This window comes from Cyprinus carpio, chromosome B7, assembly GCF_018340385.1.
Source record: "Cyprinus carpio isolate SPL01 chromosome B7, ASM1834038v1, whole genome shotgun sequence".
Taxonomy (NCBI): domain Eukaryota; kingdom Metazoa; phylum Chordata; class Actinopteri; order Cypriniformes; family Cyprinidae; genus Cyprinus; species Cyprinus carpio.
The window spans coordinates 17433762-17453018 of NC_056603.1; the positions used below are offsets into that span (position 1 = coordinate 17433762).

At 38.6% G+C, this 19257-nt stretch overlaps 4 protein-coding genes across 12 annotated transcripts in view; 2 read left to right on the plus strand and 2 right to left on the minus strand.

Annotated features, from left to right (window-relative positions):
• The window catches only part of sema4bb (sema domain, immunoglobulin domain (Ig), transmembrane domain (TM) and short cytoplasmic domain, (semaphorin) 4Bb), a 19402-nt gene extending 16950 nt beyond the window's left edge, over positions 1-2452 (plus strand). For 5 of the 6 annotated variants that reach the window (XM_042727602.1, XM_042727599.1, XM_042727601.1 and 2 more), the window contains one exon: positions 23-2452. In XM_042727602.1, the coding sequence (XP_042583536.1) occupies positions 23-822 (800 nt within the window). In that variant the 3' untranslated portion in view covers positions 823-2452. The remainder of the gene's footprint in view (positions 1-22) is intronic. The other variant, XR_006155175.1, reaches the window with a different exon arrangement.
• On the minus strand, positions 2052-4231 carry harbi2 (harbinger transposase derived 2). Its single transcript, XM_019092855.2, has 4 exons — positions 3760-4231; positions 3564-3679; positions 3362-3473; positions 2052-3282 (listed from the first exon to the last, which is right to left on the minus strand). The coding sequence occupies exons 1-4, from the start codon at positions 4208-4210 to the stop codon at positions 2909-2911; spliced, it is 1053 nt and encodes a 350-aa protein (XP_018948400.2). The 5' UTR covers positions 4211-4231; the 3' UTR covers positions 2052-2908.
• LOC109077273 (DNA-directed RNA polymerase II subunit GRINL1A-like) lies at positions 3362-12650 on the plus strand. Of its 4 annotated transcripts, none has more exons than XM_042727606.1 (5): positions 3362-3493; positions 8284-8401; positions 8824-9390; positions 10160-10367; positions 10624-12650. In XM_042727606.1, the coding sequence occupies exons 2-5, from the start codon at positions 8292-8294 to the stop codon at positions 10765-10767; spliced, it is 1029 nt and encodes a 342-aa protein (XP_042583540.1). In that variant the 5' UTR covers positions 3362-3493; positions 8284-8291; the 3' UTR covers positions 10768-12650. The 4 variants fall into 4 exon arrangements, 3 of the variants coding, with proteins under 3 accessions (XP_042583540.1, XP_042583543.1, XP_042583539.1); XM_042727609.1 differs by lacking the exon at positions 3362-3493 and adding an exon at positions 7805-7826; XM_042727605.1 differs by lacking the exon at positions 3362-3493 and adding an exon at positions 7841-8003.
• Positions 5530-7014, minus strand: LOC109077274 (small EDRK-rich factor 2-like). The gene is made up of 3 exons (XM_019092868.2): positions 6859-7014; positions 6013-6121; positions 5530-5920 (listed from the first exon to the last, which is right to left on the minus strand). The coding sequence occupies exons 1-3, from the start codon at positions 6863-6865 to the stop codon at positions 5854-5856; spliced, it is 183 nt and encodes a 60-aa protein (XP_018948413.1). The 5' UTR covers positions 6866-7014; the 3' UTR covers positions 5530-5853.
• Positions 12651-19257: the final 6607 nt, after the last annotated feature.

Consider the following 19257-nt stretch of genomic DNA (forward strand, 5'->3'; position numbering starts at 1 on the left):
TGTCTCTTCCTCTCATTTCTAGTGTTACCACGTTCTTTCCCAAGTTCCCAAGAATCTGATTGCGAGCTCATTATCGTCCCAGCTAATACTCTTCGCCTGCTGCCCTGCAATCTTCGCTCCAACCATGCACAAAGGAAATGGTCATACAAGCCAGACGTCGGACACTTCCTGTTCCCAAGCCCGGATGGTGGGTTAGTTGTCAGCAGCCGTGCAGGCAGCGATGAGATCTTCTCATGTTGGTCAGAAGAACATGGCTTCAAGCAACTCTTGGCCAATTACTGTGTGAAGGCAGAGCCTTTATCCGAGACTACAACCAATACGGAGCAGATGGATGCACATCTTATAATCCAAAGCATATCGTCGGATGTCTTGTCCAGTGAGTCAGCGCACTCCGCTCAACTGCGCATAAAGACGTATGGCACAGAGCTGGCAGTAGTGTGTGTGCTGTTAGCTGTTTGTGTGCTTTCGTTCGGGCTGTCAGTAGCATATCGACACAGGGGCCGGATGAAGGAGGTACTGAGAGGAGGTGAGCAAACTGGAGGAGCCCAAAGGAGCACAGTCAGGCCGGGGGAGAGTTTACCCCTCAATGCTGGTGCGCTTCCAACCTCCCCATCCGACCACAAAAGCTACCAGACATTGGACGATAACTGTGGTTACATAATCGCTCAATCAGAGACGAGCACGCAGAACAACTCCAAGGAAGCACAGACACTTGCCCAAACGCCACAGAATGGCTTTAAAGAGACTCACGTGGAAGTCAGTGACATTAGCCCTCGGCCACGAGTACGACTGGGCTCTGAGATCAGAGACTCTGTGGTGTAAAATACTGACGTTTCCGATGAATTTCCATCATTTACGCATAAAAAATCTAACACTCTTAATGTTCACTTGGTACATTCAATGGGCAGCTTTCTTGAAGACTAAGCGTACTGAGCCCTGAGCACAAGAGAATAGATGGGACATGCTCAGTGTGTGTATTGCCAAATTGTAGTTAAGACAATGCCCTCAAATCTACTCCCACATCTCCTTCACTCTTTCATGTTAAAACGGTAAAATATGACAGTTTACGGTGTTGATATGAGAGTGCACTGATTCATTAGAGATCAGAAACAACAATCCAAGGAAGGGTGGACCAGATGGATGAACAGGAGAGAGATGGGCAATGAGCCTTGTGTTGTATGGCTAGTACTGGTGCTATTATCACTGCCAAGATGAAGAGTAATGATGCCTAACTCAAGGTGAGAAGACTGTTCTATATGTCTGTTTGTATTTCTTTGCTATTTTCTGTGCAAAGTTTCAATGCATAAGTGTTTAATGGGGTACTTTAAATTTAAGATTCGACTATGAAACCTATAGCCCATACTCTACAGATTCTCATTATACCAGCATTGAACACCAGGCAGTTCAGACCAGGTTGCTTGTTAGTGTTATAGAATTCGGTTACTTTCTTAACATTTTAGAAATCTGCTGTTATTTTAATTTATTCCCTTTTTAAATGTCCATTTTATTGTTTAATTTCTTAGTCCTTTTTTGGGAAGTAGTCTCTTGCTGTTTTCTATTCTGTTATTCAAATGTGTTCATGTTAGTAAAGTGCCTGGTGTTAAATAATGGTATGATGTGTATGGAACTAAATGTGGGGTAATTATAAAAAAAAAAAAAAAAAAAATGTAGCAAGCGTGTATGAGCATTAAGAAACATTGTTTCTTAATACCCTTGAATGTACATCTGAAGAGTTATATGGGAATGTAAAGCACAAAAACTTGAGATTCTGTTCTGCCTCATAGGTTGGTGGTTATTGTGTTTGGAACAGAATATAGATGGAATCTAAACAGGCAGAAACAAGGTAATGGTACTGTACAATAAAACAATATTATAATATTACAGTATGAACGGTATGCTTGGCATTTTGGTAAAGAGTGAGATAATGGAGGAGTGGTTAATACAGTGGGAAAAGGCTGAAAATGTCTGTAAATTTGCAATCTGTTTAAGCATAAAAAGGAAAAAAAATGTAGAAGAACATTGCAGGTTATTTTCATCTATGGGTAATCCAGACTTCAAACACACCCTCCTCCCACACAAACACACCCATGCACTAACATTGCTATTATAGACATCCGTTCCACTTGGAAAAGTCTTTTTAATCCACATTAACCGTGACATGTTTGATGTTGTTTAATCGTGTGTTACATTCCACTGTGTTTTCAGCTTGTTTTAAATGGAAAATGTAAAGTAGATTGTGGTCTTTTATACTTTGACACTGTTTTACATTGTATATTCACGCACTTTATTTTTTTCTACCAGTATTTGTAAGCTGTAAATGAGGTACGCCACTGTCAACGTCCCGGTTTAATATTGTAGCCAAGGTTTGTACATTAATGAAGAGATGAAAATAGGTCTGAAAGAGTGTCTCCACTGTCTGACATGCAAAATAAAATTTTGCATAAACTCAAAACTGTCACAGTCTGGGTATGTCATTTCATAAGTACAGTTGGGAAGAGTCAAAAATGTTTATGATGAATGATTTCTCTTCTTGAAATAAGATCAATACATTCATGATACATAATTATTACACGTAGAGGTCCAAAATCTGACATTACAAAAATTATTTAAACCTGGAAATAAACTTTTTTTCCATTCCAACAGTCAAAATAGTTGTGAATAGTATAATTTGTCATTCATTTTTTATAAATATTGATAAAATAAAATAGAAGCAGAATTCTAACAGATTGCAGTTTTTATTTTTATTTTTTTCATTTTACAAGAATTCATATGAATTCACAACCTGTGAAGTGTTTTTTTTTTTTTTTTTTACAGAGGTTTAGAATATGAACTTTTTTTTTTGTCTTAATATGAAAGGCAGTATCCCTTATATGTGTAAACATGTGGGTCATTTTGCTTTTACTGAATGTTAAGTGAAATATTCTGCTGTGATTGCATCTCTGACACCTCTTCCAGTTGGATGGTCCTGTGTGGAGGGGTCAATTTCATGAGGTGGGAGTTGATATTCATTTGGCACCCGCTCCTTCCTTATAGTGGCTATGTTGTGGAGGATAACACAGGCACCTACGATCTGAGATGCCCGCTCTGGTGATACTCTTAGGTCACAAAGACAGTTGAACCGTGCCTTTAAAATGGCAAAAGTCATGTCTATCTTGAGCCTGGTTTGAGTGAGGGCTATGTTAAAGTCATTTTGTGGTTTTGTCTCAGGGTCAGGGTAGGGAGTCATCAAAAAGCTCTGACATGCGTAAGTTCTGTCTCCCACCAGCAGGCCATCAAACACCCCTGTCAATGAACAGAAAAGAGAAGTGTCACAATGTCACAGTTCATTCAAGTGTTGTCTACAGTTTCCATTTTATCATACCTTCTTGAAAACGCTGACATAACAACGATTTCTCGAAAATTTGGGTGTCGAGCATAGAGCCAGGCCACCTGGCATCCAGACTTGTAATCATACACTGATGGTCACAAGTCATCTGTAATTAACACACAGTAGGTGAGTCCAATGGGTTAGTATTACATTATCATGAAAATATATGCATATTAGTCAAATGAAATATACCTACCTGAACGTTGAGGCTATGAGTAGCGTTTCTGTTAAGATAATCAGCCTCAATTTGTTTTGTTGGTGTAGAGATTGGAATGTGCGTGCAATCTATTGCTCCAATAACTCTAGGGAATCCTTTCAAAAGATCAAAACATCTGTTTACCAACTTTTATCGATCATTATTGATGGTGTATTAGTGTATAAATCCATTTTACCAGCTATTTTAGAGAAGCCCTCTTTTATGGCCACGGTGGGTAAATGTCCAGGGAACACAATGAAAGTGTTTATGTATCTCTGGAGTGCGATGACCACCCTACGAATGGTTCGGCAAACTGTGTTTTTGCTGAGCTTCTCGGCATCGCCCACCTCATACAGGTATGTGCCACTTGCAAAGAACCGCAAAGCAATACAAATCATTTGCGGGACAGTGGTCGCGTGGCTTCGCCGCGTCGGGTTTTTAATATGGAGCTCAAGAAGCCGACAAAGATATAACATTCCCTCCGCCGAAAACCTGTATCTCTCGTATAAGTGCTCATCAGAAAATGCCAGTGGGTTTTGTTTGTCTCTTAAAACTCTTTCCCTGCGTAAAGCCCTTTGTACAATTTGGGCTCCGATGTCTACAGGATTCTCCAAGTACGGTGAAGCCATTTTGCTACTGCTACGCATGCTATGAGAATGGATTTGGTTACGTACACGTACTTTGCGCACAGCTGATTGGTGCAAACGATAGAGGGGTGTTGAACCATAGACATCTCTATGTGCTGAACAACAGAACCAGGGATGGGCGAGAACTCTTATTTTATTTTCGATCCGATACCGATATTTTCAAGCCCCGTATCGTTGACATCGATACCGCTAAACTAAACTGATCTTTTAAATTATTAAAATAATATAATCAGTAATTACACTCACTTAATATTAGCTTTTAAACCGTTTTTTTTTTTTACATTTCATAGAAATAAAATATACTGTACTATAATTGTATTTGAAAGTGACGTGACATACAGCCAAGTATGGTGACCCATACTCAGAATTTGTGCTCTGCATTTAACCCATCCAAAGTGCACACACACAGCAGTGACCAACACACCGTGAACACACACCCGGAGCAGTGGGCAGCTATTTATGCTGCGGCGCCCGGGGAGCAGTTGGGGGTACAGTGCCTTGCTCAAGGGCATCTCAGTTGTGGTATTGTCGGCCCGAGACTCGAACCTACAACCTTAGGATTAGGAGTAAAACTCTCTAACCACGACTTCCCCCTGCAACCCTTTACTGGGGGTGTAACCTTAAAGGTGCAACTATACCCCTAAAAGGGAGCATTCTAGTACCATACAAGTATGCATGCTTTAAGGGTAGATAAGTTACAAAGGTACCAAGTGGCTTCAGGGAACCTATTTCAGTGATATCTATCAAGCAATAAGTAGAAACATTTTCGATGTTTACAGCATAACCACACATTCCTGCTTCTGTGACAGGCCTTGACCCACAGACCTACCTAACAGTGGTGGAATATACATTTGAAGTCCAGGCCATCAATTTGTCACCAAACAGGGGACACTATGGACATCATACATTATAGTCCATAACGTTAACACCAATTTATAGTATACAATGAGGCTACTGACATTTCATATCAGTAGTAGAATACAAATAAGCAAATAAAGGTAAATTAGTAAAAATGTATTCATATACATGTTATGCAATTAAAACAGCCTGAGAGTTCACCACTGCTTTTTAATATGGAAGATATTTATTTACGTCGCACATCTTATTAAAAAGTGCACTGAATAATTTGAATACTGTCAATCACATTGTTACTGCTTTAGCAATTATAAGGTAGATGGGTTGTAGTTTGTAGAAATCGGTCCTCAAACCATATCTGAACGCTACAGCTTATTCTGTATATAAAAAAAGCAAAGAAATCAAAGTAAATGAAAAAAAAATGTGAATGGTTAAAAACAGTGAATCATAATACACACACGTTATAGGGATAACAGTTTAATTGCTCGGTGTGAATTAAAATGTACATTTTATTAAGAAGGGCACTTCATACAAAAATACAAGATTACAATGCCAGTTTACAGTCCCATTATTTGGGCTTGCTCTGATTATTTGAACATAAAAAACTCTCTCCTCCATAGCTGAACACAAATCATTATGTACTGTATAGTTGACATGCCCTTTCAAGCACATTATGGAGTTTGGGTTGAAACATTAAAGAATCAAAGTCTACACAATGACAGATAGTCTCTCTTGACAAAAGAAAAAAAAAATCAGGATGCCATGTCGGTCAATGCCCCATTCACTGGTTATTTGCTTTTAGGGTCCCCCTTCTCATTTGCCTTTTTTTGCTTCTGCTGCATGATTTCAGCATCTCTGAAACACACAAAGAATTATATTCACATTCAGTATGACACACTTTGCAGTTCAGTGTATCTGTTAGTTGTTATTATCTCTGTGTGCTGTACCTTTGCTTACGGGCAGATGCTGAGAGGCCGTCCTCATTTCTCTTCCCTTTGGTCTGATCGTTATGCTTCTTAGCATTCTTCTGACGGGCAAGTTCACGCTGATTTCCCCCTGCGGGACGAGACATCGCAACACTCTTGATGGCTTTTTTCATATTTTACTGCCTTAAATTTGACATATTACAGACTGGATGGACCAAGAATGAACAACATAACCCCAGTCTGCAACTGGCAAATCTATACAGTATCAGGAAGTGTATTATTAAAGTAAGGAACGTTGATGCTGTACCTTTTAACATGTAAACCCTAATCTGTGTACAGTATGATCAACACAGACATGTGTAGCAGTGAGGCGACGTGGCAACGAGGGCGCCAGAGAGCTTCCTAACAATAACAACATCCGCACAAAAAACACTGACAAAAACTATCGACAGTATCACAAAATACACAAAATAACTCCCTGGTCTTCTGAAACATTTTGTCCACTCCTCCGAGAAGGATTTCGCCCCGTGTTATTACTACTGAAGTTTGCTAATGTGAAACGTCTGTCAACTTTTCCGACATAAACTAACTTTTACACGACATCTAGAAAACGTTTTCCGTGCCGTACTGTACATAATAAATGATTAATAATCACTAATGTCACCACAAACCAGCATTAGCCTTATTTAGCGGGTTAATCTTGTGATTTCTTTTGGTGGACTCTATACAGAATCAGCTAGCTGGCAGCTAGCTAGTTAGCCTCGTATTATAACGCTCCTGTATCTGGCTTTTTCTACTAAAGTACTTTCATTAGTAATAGTAGAAGCTGAGATCATGTCAACAAAATGAATACAAATCAATACTCACTCGTCATGATTGCTCTTTTGCTGTCGCCGGAGCGCAAAGCTCAACCAGGCGTTACCCCCTGTAACGTTACTTATAATGGCTGGCCTGGCGGACCTGAGTTTGCTCGAGTCGAGTCGGAAGCTTTACGACAACACTATATCGGAATACAGCAGCGCGTTTCCAAGTAAACGCACCTCGTGATCGTGAATGGACGTCGGCACGTCATATAGAGGTATTTTAAGAGAACTGGAGAATGGAGAAATGATTTGAATATGATTTCAGCGTCCACTTATAAGAAAGTTATTAAGACTGTTAGAATTTCCTCTGCATTTAAGGTTTTTGTATAAGGAGTCTTATGTGATATAATGGCCCTTTTTTATATTTATTTATTTATTATTTACTCTGTTTTACTTTTGTTGTTGCCTTTTCAAATGTCGTAATTGTAAAATGTCGGTTGGCATTTTGTTTTGTTCTGTATGTTCTTGTTTTCAGAAATAAAAAAAAAACAGGTGTTTTGTAAATTCTTATATTTACTTTTGTATATGCTTAATTAAAACAAAATGTACATGCTTTTGCTGCTAACGTTCTAACACACACACACACACACACACACATATATATATATATATATATATATATATATATATATTCCAGCGATAAAAATGTATGGGACTAATATGTTAGGGAATGGGGCTATTGTATTCGCTTTGTTTACTGAGATATTTTACTGTCATCCTCATTTCATTTGTAAATATATTTTTGTATTCCAGCTTCATTTGAATATTTTTGTATTCTGAGAATATTATTTTTAAACGCAAATCGAACTTGATGTAAACGTTCCATTCCGAGCGTTATTTCGATCCTTCGCTGTGGAGAGAGAGAGAGAGAGAGAGAGAGAGAGAGAGAGAGAGAGAGAGAGAGAGAGAGCGAGAGCGTGTTCTTGACCAGCAGATGACGCCAGTGCGATGGATGGCGGTGCTTTCTTTGTTGTGAGATACACTTGTTACAGTTCTTTCAGCGCTTTCGAGAGCTTTGTTTTGCCATTCACACAGCCTCAATAACTAGTCAATTTCACGAGTTGATTGCCCTTTCGTGCTTTGCCTTGTTTCTGACGAATATCGACGATTTTAACAATGAAATACGGACACCAAACTTGACGTTTTATTGTAAGCATTTTCTAAATCAGAAAATAACAAAATCTATTTTTACAAAAACTTGTCGATAAAGACAAAATTTAGAACTCCGACTGACAGTTTTTGCTTTGGGTCTTTTATTTTGTAATGGATGTGACATATCCGGTGTGGTATTATTGTCGCTAACTTCATTGCCGTTGCTTATTTTGACACATGGTGGTATAAGTGAATTTCTGACGTCCTGTATGAAGGTCAGTTATGAAGACTAGAGTGAACGTACCAGTGTGAGATTTTGCTAGTTTATTTTTCACAGATTTGATCATGTCGTCGGCGTGGACAGCGCGCCAAGGGGAAGTGGGTGATCTGAGCAGCAAGAGTAAAGATCAGCTCTTGGAGATACTGTCACGACAAGAAAAGTTACTGTCTAATAAGTAAGTGATTGTTTTTATACTTTTCATTTATTTAAATTTTGGTTTGCCTGAAAATATAATTCATGATGTGTGTATATAGCTAAATTAGGATTTAAGATTTCTGAATAGATTATTATGCTGATTAAATATTCTGGACCTCCTTTGGCGCCCTCACCTTCTTATTAGTCTATTAATTAACATAGATCAGTGCGTCCTGTCAGTGAGTGTCACACAGTTGGGACAGTTTATAATCAAACGCAAAAAGACCCAATTATATGTAATACAAATGAATTTGTTACCTTGTTGAAGTGATTAATCAATAGTGTGCAACATAGACACTGTTATTTTCACGTTTATTACTGTGATGCTGCTTTAAAACGGTCTGTTGTGCTATGTAAATAAATACGATTAAATGTGATTTGTGCTTTTTATGATTTCTTCAGGAGATTTCTTCAGAGCCTTCCAGATAAGGGAAAGAAGATTGCTGGCTTTGTGGAGAAAGTACACCTTGCACTTGCACATCTGGAGGAGGAGGAGAGAAAACAAACAAGTTTAATCTCTGTCCGGACAGAGTTTCAGGCTAAATATCAGCATGCCCTTGCCAAGCGAAGCACAGATAAGCTTTTACAATCCAATTTGGACAGGATTATCCCATACCATGATAGAAATCAAACCAATGTCAATATCGATGCGGCTAACATACAGGAAAATAGTGGACTGTTGGGCCAAGAGGAGTGTTTGACATCCCAGCCTGAGCCTGCTGAAACACTAGAAACAGCCAGCGGGAATGCAGCAGCCTCACTGATGAAAGACACAGAGCTTGTGGAGGTGTTTGGACGAGTAACTCTTGATGAAAGTAACAATGGCTCAAACCAAGACACCATAAAAGCTCTGTCTCCTAGTAAGCCCTTTCAGGGTAATCAGCAACAGAAGAAACCACATTACATAGAAGTTCTGGAGAAGACAGAGAAAAGTGTGAATATGAGGAAGCCCAGATTCAAACCAAACCAGTGAGTGGAACTATGCTGCCATTGCATAGCTTTATGTTTTCTTTGAAAATAAGATGAAATATAATACATTAAAGGGACAGTTCACACAAAAATGATTTTTTTTGGTATTGTTAGAAGATCAAAAATGTCTTAAAAAGGCATTTTAAAATGAATCTGAATGAATCAAGTGGTTTAATCCAAGTCTTGTGAAGAGATGAGATTCCTTCATATGATGAGCTTTAATTTAGGCCTTTTGTTTTTTACATCTAAACAAAGGGTTTCCGTGGGTCCTTAAAAAGTTTTAAATTTAGTTGCATTAAATTTAAGGGCTATAAAAACCCATAGACATTTACCATAGACATTGCTCAACCTGCTTCTATGGTGTTAATTTTATTTGTGCACGTCTTAAAAAGTCTTAGATTTGATTTTTCAAATCCTGCAGATACCCTGAAACAATGATTGATACACATAGAGCACATTACATACAGGTATGGTAAACATGGAAGCTCAAAAGTGCATGCATGATGCACAAGAACCAATGAGGTTTTTGTTCTACCTTTCATATAAAGTGCTTATATTTCTTCACAGCGTTTAAAACATTTTATTTATATGGATTCAATTTACCTTTTTGGATCTGGTAAGCTCTGGTTACCTGGACTGGGTCAGAAACCTCTCAGGCTTTGTTAATTTGTGTGTTGAAGATGAACCAAAGTCTTTTAGGTTTGGAATTAAAAGTCACAGTAAATACATTAACGTTAACTTTGGATAAAAGTGTCTGTGTTTTATTTAGGTTAGCTGTAAAATCCGAGTCTTCATCACCTAGTCAGGCCTCTGGCAGCACCACACCACTTTCTGCAGAGGCCAGAAGACAACGAGACCGAAAACACCTGAATGACATCACTGCGGCCCAGTTTCCACCCCTGCACCACAGTCCTGCCCAGCTGCTGTCATTAGAGGAGTCAGCTGACCTTCTGCAAGAGCAGACCAGAAAACACCTGGTAGGTTGAAGATGTCTTGCTGAAAGCAGACTAATAGAAATTGAGATTTGAATGATCAAAATTATAAATGACATTTCAAAACATCTGAGGCCTCAAAAACGTTCTATCCCACAAAATCTATTTTGAGATGTTGAGAGGAAGTAGTACTACTTGAATACACCCAGCAGGGAGTTTAAAAATGTGTGTGGGTGTTTCTGCCATTTTCTATATTAAGGAAGTTGTACATTTATGTTATTGTGTATACTGTTCATTTCAGGAGTTGCAGGCCAAACAAGCTGCGCAGAAGCTGGCAGATGGTCTGAGTTTCAAGATGGAGAGTTATAACCCAGAAGGAGGCCCACTGAGAGCCTACAGAGAGGTGCATGATGATGGGGCCCAGCTTTCCTCAGAGGAGGACTGATCGTGGGGCCCTACAGAGAGGGCACTGGCTTGTTGATATGTTTGGCCCCTTGCCCTGGGCCAGCTCTAGGCCTAGAGCCCATGCTTCAGGACCCTGGAGAGAGGCTTTCAGCCTGAGGACAAGAGAAGGGCTCTTCATGAACTGTGCTGACAATGTCTTAGATTCTGCCATTGAAGTTAAATAACAGCAGGTTGAATCAAGTTAAGAGTTACTGTGTGAAAACCGTCCATTTTTGCATGTGAAAATGTTACTGTCCAACAGTAACAGATTATCTTGGCAAGCTCATGCTGAAAAACCTGATACCTCGGCAGGTCCACACCTGTTGTCTTGTATAGAATAATATAATTCAAAGCTTTTATCAGCCATAACTTTAAGGGTGTAAATCGTGTGTTATTCTGAAGATGGTAATAGAATATTTTTGTATGACCTTTCTTAGTGTTTATTTAAAAAACCCTCTGAATTGACCTCTAAAGCGTGTGATTGCTTCTTTGAATCAGATAACAGAAACCACAGTTTTATAAACTAAAGGTGGAAGCACTTAATGTTTTGTCACTTGAGTGCAACAGCCTGTCTCCCTCCCTTTTCACAGCATTGTTTTGCTAAGCGCCCCACTGGTTTGATTGGAATGAGTCAGCTGTCGTTTGAAGGGAGGGATGTTGTTATCAGGGCAGAAATCTGTGACATGCCTCAGATGATTAATATATGTAATGTGAAATATCGAGGCTTGAAGGAATTAGACCAATTGGTGGAGTACATCTGGATTTTATTTAGATCATGTTACTGCATGAAGTGGCAATGCATTCTGGGATGGCAACAGATAGACAGACATGACATATGGTACGTGCAATTTCCAAAGCCATGAGCGCTATTAAAAATTCTTAAAATTCACTCTTTTAAACTCTCAGGGTGTAAACAACGTATTTTCTTTACATATTATTCAGGAATCTGTATGTTTAAATGGAGAAAAGGGAGCTTGAAGATGAAGGAAATCCAAATCTGCGCCGCTCTGCAGTTGATGACCTGTGATAACCTCTAGTAATTGCTTCTGCCCGTTGATGGGAACTGCTGCCTTAGAAAAAAGATCCTAACACATCTGGCAGGTTAGTGTTTAGACACAGTCTGTGACGAACTCCAGAGTGCCTTATCCAGACGTCTCGTGATAAATATGTCAGACTTGTCCAGAAAGAATCTCCTCTCTATGTGGTATTAATTAAGTCTACCTTGCATACAGAGGAAAAAAGACTGTTATCAATTACATACTAGTTTCCCGTGCTGATCTGATCCACTTGTGAGTACATTGACATGCTTGAGTTGGTCTCAAGCATGCGTCCCGACAGTGTCTTTAAGTTGTTTTTTGCTGCAGTTTTTGCTTTCCACATGCCCCCACACCCATCGTCTCGGATCAATAAATGTCTGGTGGAGTCATCTGCAAGTGGTTTTCATCTACCACAAGTGTGAAATCATGCCCTCAGAGAATGGGCAAAATGTTTGAGCTGTGAACAGGATGAAAGGATACTGTTTTTGCCAATGAAAACACATTTTAATGCAGCAGAGAATATGAACTAATTATGCAGGGTAGAATAAAGTTGGAATAACTCATTTCTCTTGCTACTTTATCTTATTAAAAGGCATTTTGATTCATCACTGCTTTGAGACATAAATCTGTCTTTGTTCCTCTCCCTAGCCTTTTCTCTGTCTACTCTAGATCTAGTTTCACAGTAAATCTGAGCTCTAATGAGACTCAGAGCAGGTCACATACCCTAATGCATAGCTTTTTGGCTCCAAGGCCCTCCTTTCTCAAAGACAGTTTTCAAAGGCCCTTTTATCTAATCAGATATGTAGCTCTTGTACTTCTGTTGTAATAAATCAAACTTATATTTTCAGTTTAATGTTGTATATCTTTATTTTTGATGTTTTTGTTTTATAATATTTCAAGTTATAGGTTCATTTAAAGGGTTAGTTCACCCAAAAATGAAAATTCTGTCATTAATTACTCACCCTCATGTCGGTCTAAACCCGTAAGACCTCTGTTCATCTTAGGAACACAAATTAAGATATTTTGAGAGCTCATTAAGATATTTTGAGAGATGAATTCTGAGAGCTCTCTGACTCTCCCATAGACAGCAATGTAATTAACATGATCAAGGTCCAGATTCCAGAAACGTAGCAAGGAGATAGGTAAAATAATCCATGTTACATCAGGGGTTCAACCATAATTTTACAAAGGTACGCGATTACTTTTTGTACACAAAGAAAACAGAAATAATGACTTTATTCAACAATTCATCACCAGCATAGACTGTTTGCGTTCAGTGGATACTCTCCAAAATGGCACTAGGGTAACGCGGAGGAGACGAATTGTTTAATCAAGTCGTTATTTCCATTTTGTTTGAGTACAAAAATGTATTCTCGTAGCTTCATAAAATTATGGTTGAACCCCTGATGTCACATATTTTACCGATCTCCTTGCTGCGTTTCTGGACCTTGATCGTGTTAATTACATTGCTGTCTATGGGAGGGTCAGAGAGCTCTCAGAATTCATCAAAAATATCTTAATTTGTGTTCCAAAGATGAACGGAGGTCTTGCATGTTTAGAACGACATGAGGGTGAGTAATTAATGACAGAATTTACATTTTTGTGTGAACTTACCCTTTAAGTTTAAACTGAAAGTTTATTGAGGGCGCCCTGGTTGAGAACCACTGCTCTAATTTTTTAATTTAGATTACATCACATTCAACCATGTCATTGTGTAGTCCTGTAGTTCAAATCTGTCTGGTTTTGATAGAAATAAACTTGCAAACCAATGAACTTCCCAAGAAGTCATGCTATTTTTACTGCCAGATATAGGCTAATTAAGACACTGACAATGCTTCAGTTTTTTTAATCAATACATTTGCTTTCAAATCTTTGGTTCGAGTGTGGTTATGATACAGTGGTTGCTAATGCAGGAAGGAGAGGGTGTGTCAGTGCTTGAATGAGAAACCTCAATATTGACTGTTGGCTGTAGAGATGTCTGGATTAAATGGAAATGTTGTAAATGAGGGTGCTGTTGAAGAAACACTTCATATCATTCCTGATGTTTTCCCGCAATGTGGTCATATGATCAGGAAAGACATGACGACCCCACAAGTACATGGGAATATGACGGGAATATCTAAGTGCACAAAAAGGAGCGAGAATGCTTATCTCTGCTCTCTTTATTGCTTGAATTTAGTAACAACCCAGACAAGAAATACTGTGGTGGTACCATGGCACCTTGATTGTTTCAGATAGTAATGCCATAGTACTTTGACATACATCCTGGATTTCAGTGATTACCATATTGTCATACTTTTGTTTTTTTACATAGCACTCTAAGGTAGTTATTAATTGAATATTAAACACAATGATTCTGCAATCATATCACGTTCAATAAGAATTGAATACAGCCTTCAATGTAACTATATAGTCATGCTTCTAGCTTCTGTCATGCATCCACTTATCTCAGTTTCAAAATGAAAATTCTGTTATCATTTACCTGATCTATTTTACTATTTTGTGTCGTGCTGCTCCTGCAGAAGAAAGTCTGGAAGTTGGAACAACATGAAGGTTATTAAATGATGAGATGAGTGGATGCATGACATCAATTAAACTGAAACTAGAAGGTGTTATTTAGCCACTTTTTATTCTGCTTGTGTCCCGTCTTTAAAGGATTAAGCCAAAATTGTTTTCTTGAACAGACAGCAGATGGCAGCAGTGCTTCTGTGTTTCACATGCTGAACAAAACCCTCAATTTCAGTCATGTAGACTAAGAGGGTTCATATTTAGTTTTTAATATGTTTTTAATGCAATTATTCTCAACCATCAGATATTTCTTATATTGGTATTTAGGGCAATTTACTGATGTGAGCTCACTGAGATGATTCAGCATAATTTTGTCGCCATTAATGCCTTCAGCTTTTGGCCATTTATTTCACTAGCTAAATCATCTTAAAAGTGTAATGGGTAATTTGATACACATGTATGCTGAAATTGTAGTTGTATGTTTAGCTCAGAGCTCTAATAACTGTATAATATCTGCCAGAGTTGGGTTTACACCTGCAGAAGATAATGTTTGTTCTCTAGACGATCCTCCAGAACTCTAGCAGATCTGGGGGAAAATTGTATTGTTTCAAATAATAGTCCACATGTGCTTAAACAAACTGTTGCTCTAAGAAGTTTGCATAACAATTATGTGATAGCTGGTCCAGCTCAAAAGCACGGAGCAAGAGAGATGGGGAGATTAATAACCGCCAAAAAACTGCCAGCGTTCTGCTCAGCCACTGTCTGTCCTGGCACGGCTGTAAAGCCTGTCAAAAACTCATCACGGTGAGGAAGCCGCCTCAGCAGGGATGCTTCGAGCTGCCAGGGCACGGTGGGGGAAGAAAATGGAGACGCTTGCCCAGCAGCGTGTGATCATAATGAGGAGGAAAATTCCCATTCTTGTATCCAGATTAATGTAACAGCAACAATGTGCTTTTGTCCAACTTGATTTTCTTCCCCCGCCTGTATTACTCAAAGCCTCCGTTCCCTTTTCCATCCATCAGCGGTACTGCAAGAGTCGAGTTACTCGGTACAGTTTCTTCGGCGGTTTAATGCATCTCTTGGGTGGGATTTTGCATAGATGTACTTGCATATTGTGCGAGTTTCTGGTTCTTTAGCAAGCCGAGGAAAATCAATTTGGGTTACCAGGCATCCGAGTACCATCTCCAAGCAATGAGCCTCTCTATCTGTGTACATGTGTACATGAGGTCAGTCTCAAGCTGTCTGCCGATGAATGCAGTGTAATGCTGTTTTTAATTATTTCCATGCTATTCAAGTGAAATCATGCTTTCTCATTTCTGAATGCACCAATTGACAAGCACCAGGAGTGTGAATTAGCAGCTACTCAGGGAATACTGCCAGACGTTACAAATGGAGAGTGCTAACTTCATTTAAAGGGTCATGAAATACAGTCGGCGACATGTCAAATATTGTCATTGCCTACTTTACAGAGTTGCAGGTGTGAAGGAGGCAAACCGTTGAGTGTGAAAAACATACTTTGGACTTTACTAGATCCGGGTTGTGTCATTTTGTTCTAGATGTATTTATTTATCTCCTAATAGCCAGATTCTCTTATATTATACAACTTGTAGAGATTTGCTCACCGGCCCTTTGGTCGTACAACAGAAGTAAAATGCATGCAATAAAAACAAGGCAGTTCTTCTCAGCCCAGCTCATAACAATTACAGGGCCTTGATATGGACCCATAGCCTTGTTTATGTGCTGTAATGTTGTCCGCCTGCCAAGACAACCTTGAGTGCTGGGAGCCCTGGTGTTCCTGATTGGAGCTACATGTTGACTTTGCCTAGTCTGCAGCCTGGCTTAATAGACTACAAGTTTGTGTGTGTGTGCGTGCGTCTGTTTGTGCACCTCCTAATTTGTTTATTTACATAAGCATTCTCCCCACAATCCCTCTGTCATGAAAACCGGAGCTTCATCTCCTCAAAAGGCAAACATATTTTTCTAATGAGGATGGAGAAGCTGTCCAAGCCCATAATGATCTTAAGCTGTGGAAAACTATTAAAATGCAATAATTAGATTGAATTTGCTTTTAATTGACTTCCACTGTGTTGTCCTTTGTTTTAGTCAGTATCATAACCTTTGACCTCAAGTGGCCTGTTTCTAGCATAACCCTTTGCCAGAATTCAAATGAGCAGAATGCGGAGAAACACCTTTTTGTTATGGCCTGAGGAGTGATTCGGCGGCCGTGGAGTTTATCGGGCGCTTTAACTGCATTTAAACGGGATGTTTGTCTTCCTGTGCTTTTCTGTTCAGTGCCAATGTTAAATGAAACCTAATTGCGCACAGGACCGTGACAATTGTTGAAATGTATCACGAATTGGCAATCGCTCATAGCCTCGAGTTGGTAATGCTGTCTTTTACAGGTGTCACAGTTTAGAGTAATATAAAGCAGAGCAAGAGACAGAAGAAACTTTCCTTTTCCTCCTATTGCTTCTTTACCATTGAAAATTTCTTTTGCCCTTTCTTCTTTCCCTTCCCTTTGTTTCTTCTCATCAGATTTCACATGCAGCATGGGACCTCTTCACAGACAGATGGTGTCGCTCACATGAACAGTGCCCTGTTCAATATCAAATTTGTTCTGTGTGGATCTTCGGGAGAGGGAGGAACCCTGTGAAAGTGACAGGTCATTTGATGCCCCCTGCTGATCTCATGTCTCATCATGCTTTGATAAGCATTGTGAATTTCAGAGGCAAGAAGAGAGATGACACACAAAGTGACTTGCTCTGCAGGACTTAAAGGGTGTTTTTTTTTTTTTTTTCCTCAGGCATTTTTTTTTTCTTTTGACCCTCTTCAGAAAGAGAAATAAGTCACCACAGACAGTTCTTGAAGTACCTGTAATGGCCAAACATAATCCTGGACATTCATTAGTTACAGGGTATTCTTTGAACATCAATAATGCTTTGTTCCATCAAGAACATCTTTTTCAAAAGCTCCCTACTCATATTTTGACAGGTTTGCGTGCAGTAAATTTCCACAGATAGTCATTTCACAAAGATGATACAGTTCCCATTGATGTTATATTCATCATCTGCTTAAAAAAAACCCTCTCTCATATTCTCTCCCTTTTCCTCCTCATTACTTCCCGAAAATAATCACAAACATGTGAGACCTAGACAGACCGTATAAAAGCACCTCACGGCAAAGGCTCTTCTCAGTGTCAGAACTGACTTTGCTAATCTTGTGCTTTCAGCTCAAGCTTTGACAGCTCCAGCTTGTTCTCCCACTTACTTTCCTCCTGGTTTCTTCAGTATAACCACTTCTAATTCCTTAAAGAAAGCTGAAAACAAATTAAAGAAGGATTATAGAATAAATCGTAAGACTTAGCAATAAGGTTCAGTTCACTAACACTCATTCATTAGGAATCGTGAACTTACAATGCATAATACTTTTACACATTTAATATTCTAGGTTAAATTTCAGTATTAGTGCTACTGGAATATTGCAGCGTTTGTTTTATTTTGTGCATTGTAATGAATATTCATACATCTAGGCCTATATGTGTGTGTGTGTTTGTATTACATTTATGTATAACTAACTCTTGTTGGACTTTATTCTGCAATAACGACAGGCTGACTGTTCATCATTCCTTATAAATGAACATAAATTAACAATTATCAATAGTGTATTTATAAATCCACATTAACCTTGATTAATAAATGCTGTAAAAAATAAATGAATGCTTCTGAATTTAACCCTACTGTAAAGTGTTACTGAAAAATTATACTGCACATCATGGCATTTTTTTGAAAGTTATGACATAAATCTGTCATATATTTAACATGTAATGACTTTGGGCACAGTACAACATGATTTATCTCTCTCTTCTCATTTCTATAGCAAACCTTATTGATTACAGAGACACATTAGGCCATTATTGGCTCAGCTTGAGCTCATGGAGCTGATGATGAAATACATTATAACGGTTAAACACTTCAGACTCTCAACAGGTCATCTGGTTTCCCACTCTCATTGAGCTCCTGCCATCTTGCCTACCATGGTATTAATGTATACACAGAAAATGACATATAGGAAAAAGTGAATGACTGGGTTAGGAGAATCTCTTAAAAGCTAAGCAGGAACTGGCAAAAGGAAGTAAACAGCTGTGAATGAACTTGAGGTTCTATGTGACCATTAGTGCTGACACCTGCAACACATTCGAGCTCAGTTTTGTGATTATAGAGACAATAAGGACCAAAGTTTGTGCTGGGGAGTAGTTATGTTTAATATATTTGTTGAATTATGCATGCTGACCTCAGGAGGGCTATTCCAGCATTTTCATGCACAGATATGCTCTGATTGTAATTAATATACTGTAAACGTAATCCCTACTTCAATAAGTTAAAATAATTAAATTTAAATTATGCTATATTTTCATTTCAGTGCGGTTGACATGCAGTTAAGTGTCTAAAAACATTACATTCAGTATCACAACTGAAGTGTGTTCTTTTAAAGTATTTTATTTCCATCATAAATATTCTTTTTAAAGAACGTAAAAGTGAAACTGCTTTTTATTAAAGTCAAAGTGTTTACATGACACTGAAAAAAAAGAAAAACTTTAGTCTGACTAAAATCTAACTTTTTGAGGTCCAGGTATGTGTTATACAAAGGGCTAAAATAAAGGCACAAATAGAAACTGAGAACCAGAGCAAACTATAAATGCATTTAAAATAATAGCTCTGAGGTCCTGAGACAGGAAATGATGCCATTAGAAAGATCTCAGCAGAGCAAATCGGCATCTCAAACATCTGCACTCTACCCATACTCATCTGATGTATGGAACAGTTTAAGCCTTAAACACATCTTTACTTAATCACCGTTTGAGTCATTACTGGTATTTTTGGCTTTAATTGAAATGATCCATTCGGCTGTTGAGAGTGGCGGCGTGTCAGCTTGAGCGCATTGAACCA